Raw genomic sequence first — 3,540 nt, forward strand, 5'->3', positions numbered from 1 at the left:
TAAATGGAGTTCGGATACAGAGCAAATGGGGGTTAGGTGAGGACGAATAAGGACAAGAAGACGGCATTTTCTCGAACACACCGCCGGCCCTAGCTGGCCTTTTCATAACTTCTCGCACCGTCCCTTTGATTACGTTCTACTCCTCTACCTGAACACTCTCGCCCCAACCACTGAAGTAATATCTTACCTCAAAGCCTTATCGAAAACTAATTAAAAATATCTTCAGAAGAAAAATATCAAGGAGCTTTCGAAAAATAAAATATAGCTACCACGTTACCTACCTCCCATTTTGAACTCCTCCATATTTTTACCTTCCAAATTTCACCCTTATTTACTAGTTTCCTAAGACTACATATATAGCCTTCCCACATCCTCTTTGTCCCTCAGGGAAGAGCGAAAACCCTACTAAAAGTAAGGGCAGAAGTTTGCCCCTTTCTTTTGTCTCTCCCTTATCCCTTTATGCGTCTCAAAGGAAGAGCAACCATGGATTTCCTCCAAGATCCTAGTACCACTCGCTTCATAACGTTCTTCCTCATACCTTTCTCTCTCCTCTTTGTACTTTCTTTGCGGCGGCGGCGGAAGCTCCCTCTTCCGCCGGGGCCGAGGCCGCTGCCGATCATCGGCAACATGCTGATGATGGACCAGCTGACCCACCGCGGCCTCGCGAAGCTCGCCGAGAAGTATGGCGGGCTCTGCCACCTCCGCCTCGGCTACCTCCACGCCTTCGCCGTGTCGACGCCCGACGTGGCCCGGCAGGTCCTCCAGGTGCAGGACAACGCCTTCTCCAACCGCCCGGCCACCATCGCCATCACCTACCTCACCTACGACCGCGCCGACATGGCCTTCGCCCACTACGGCCCCTTCTGGCGCCAGATGCGCAAGCTCTGCGTCATGAAGCTGTTCAGCCGCAAGCGCGCCGAGTCCTGGGCCTCCGTCCGCGACGAGGTCGACACCACCCTCCGCGCCGCCTCCGACCGGAGAGGCTCCCCCGTCAACCTGGGCGAGCTCGTCTTCAACCTCACCAAGAACATCATCTTCCGGGCCGCTTTTGGAACCCACAACCATGAGGACCAGGATGAGTTCATCGGAATCCTCCAGGAGTTCTCGAAGCTCTTCGGCGCCTTCAACATCGGTGACTTCATCCCCTGGCTCAGCTGGATGGACATGCAGGGCATCAACAAGAGGCTCAAGGCGGCGCGGGGGTCCCTCGACCGCTTCATCGACAAGATCCTCGACGAGCACCTGGCTAACCCCAAGGTGGCCGACGCCGAGGATGCCGACATGGTCGACGACATGCTCGCCTTCCTTGGGGACTCCCCAGCCGGCAAAGGTGGGGCGGGTGGTGATCTCCAGGGATATCTGAAGCTCACCAGGGATAACATCAAGGCCATAATCATGGTACGTTAAAAGTCGTCCAATGTCTCCTTGTAACCATTTTCTCCCGGCACCTGGTTAGCACGTCAAGTGCAGACTTTTGGTCCTTCTACCGTTCTCCATTTTTTCCCAGAAGCAAGAGTCCAACGGTTACGCATGATAGTGCCTTTTTCTCGCCAGCCTTATCCTTACCACAGGGCACAATTCCTCCATGCGGTTCTTTGCTACCGTAGAGTAATGACTGCCCTCCAGCTTTGAAACAAAGGAACCCGTTCCATCTCATTTTCTAAATTTTCTTTCAAACGTACTTTTTCTTTTTTCTTATCATTTTCTTTTAAACATTCATTTCTCTCTGACTCCTAACTTTCAAAACATTGACTTGATTCACTAAAACCAAACCACCTAATCGGGCAGGATGTGATGTTCGGTGGCACGGAGACGGTGGCCTCGGCGATCGAGTGGGCCCTGGCGGAGCTAATGAGGAAGCCGGAAGAGCTAAAGCGGGTGCAGCAAGAGCTGGCCGACGTGGTGGGACTCGACCGCAAGGTCCACGAGAGCGACCTCGACAAGCTCTCCTACCTCAAGTGCGCCATCAAAGAGACCCTCCGCCTCCACCCTCCCATCCCCCTCCTCCTCCACGAGACCGCCGAGGATTGCGAGATCGCCGGCTACGCCGTCCCGAAGAAATCGAGAGTCATGATCAACGTCTGGGCCATCGGCCGTGACAAGTCGGCGTGGAAGGATGCCGAGACTTTCCGGCCGTCGAGGTTCACCCCCGACGGCGACAGTGCCGGGGTCGACTTCAGAGGGAACTACTTCGAGCTCCTCCCTTTCGGCTCGGGCCGGCGGTCGTGCCCGGGGATGCAGCTGGGCCTGTATGCGCTCGAGCTGGCCGTGGCGCAGCTCATGCACTGCTTCAACTGGTCCCTGCCGGATGGGATGAAGCCGAGCGAGCTCGACATGGGTGACGTGTTCGGGCTCACCGCACCGAGGGCGGTCCGGCTTGTCGCTGTCCCGACTCCAAGGCTCAATTGTGCACTGTTCTGATTCATGGTGGGTGGTGGTGGATGTTCCAATATTCTTCTCCTCCTTCTTCTTCTTCTTTGATTTGTGTTTCTATATGAGGACGGAAACGAGGCTTGAAGGGTTCCGTGCATCTATGATTTGCCCATGCAATAAAAAGTTTTCCAAAACCAAAGTTACTTTATGAGAACTTCTGCTATTTGATATTTGTTTCTGTTGCATTTTAAACGTGCAATTGTATACATCAGAAGGCAGATGAATAATAATTTCTCTCTGAAAAATTGAGTTGATTGGTTTTTTTTTTTTTTTTTTAAAGGTAAGTAAGGGGAACGAAAACCTTCCCCGTAATATATTCTTTTTTTTAAGTCCTTTGCCTTTGTAGATTTTTCATTTTTAGTCCGTATGAAGTGGAGCGCTCCAAGACTCCCACCAACCCATTAAATTACATTATAAACAAATTCGAGGCGTTAAGATTCCCGAATCCTATGATATGCCCCAAAAGAGAAAGCGGCACAGCATGATGGATACCTAGGAAAAAAGATCGCAAGATGAGTACTTGCAATTTGCAAATAGCCGGTATCGGTATGTAGTGGATTGCTCCAAGACTCCACCAACTCATTAAATTACTTTTTAGACAATTTGAGGCGTTGAGATTCCCGAATCTTATGATGTGCCCTGAAAGAGATGTGGCACAGCATGATGGATACCAGGAAAAAAGATCGCAGGACAAGTACTCGTAATTTGCAAACAGATGGCATCTTTGTAAAGACCTCACGGTGTAGCGGCCGTCTCTGTACGGCTCCGCTTTTCCTGGGCGTGGAGGCTACGGGTCCGGGTTGTACCTTTCACGCGAAAGAATGGTTTGATCTTCCTTTGCGACGGTAACCGTTGGATTGTATTCGCACACATTTCAAAGTGTTTCAATTTTTCTGCCTCATAGCTCTGAAGTCGTCATTGTATGATCCAGTGATGGATATCTTAATGGCAGGATATAGTAAGTAGATCATCGCTTTATTTAGATCTAATCTTTTCTCCTGTTCAAATCTGACATCAATTTAAATCTATCAATATAAGTCAAAAAATTATCTACCCATCGTATGACAGTGTAATGTAGGAGAGAGATGAAGAACTGGCCCTAGATTT

At 50.5% G+C, this 3,540-nt stretch overlaps 1 protein-coding gene across 1 annotated transcript; it reads left to right on the forward strand.

Annotated features, from left to right (window-relative positions):
- Window positions 1–374: 374 nt before the first annotated feature.
- Window positions 375–2,581, forward strand: LOC105054060 (cytochrome P450 84A1). The gene is made up of 2 exons (XM_010935454.4): window positions 375–1,398; window positions 1,789–2,581. Exons 1-2 carry the CDS (start codon window positions 460–462, stop codon window positions 2,419–2,421), a joined length of 1,572 nt encoding a protein of 523 aa, XP_010933756.1. The 5' UTR covers window positions 375–459; the 3' UTR covers window positions 2,422–2,581.
- The last annotated feature ends 959 nt before the right edge of the window (window positions 2,582–3,540 follow it).

This window comes from Elaeis guineensis, chromosome 11 (assembly GCF_000442705.2).
Source record: "Elaeis guineensis isolate ETL-2024a chromosome 11, EG11, whole genome shotgun sequence".
Classification (NCBI taxonomy): domain Eukaryota; kingdom Viridiplantae; phylum Streptophyta; class Magnoliopsida; order Arecales; family Arecaceae; genus Elaeis; species Elaeis guineensis.

Coding starts and splice junctions, on each gene's coding strand:
- LOC105054060 (XM_010935454.4), top strand. CDS start 460: ATGCGTCTCAAAGGAAGAGCAACCATGGATTTCCTCCAAGATCCTAGT. Junction 1,399..1,788: donor ACATCAAGGCCATAATCATG/GTACGTTAAAAG, acceptor CTAATCGGGCAG/GATGTGATGTTCGGTGGCAC.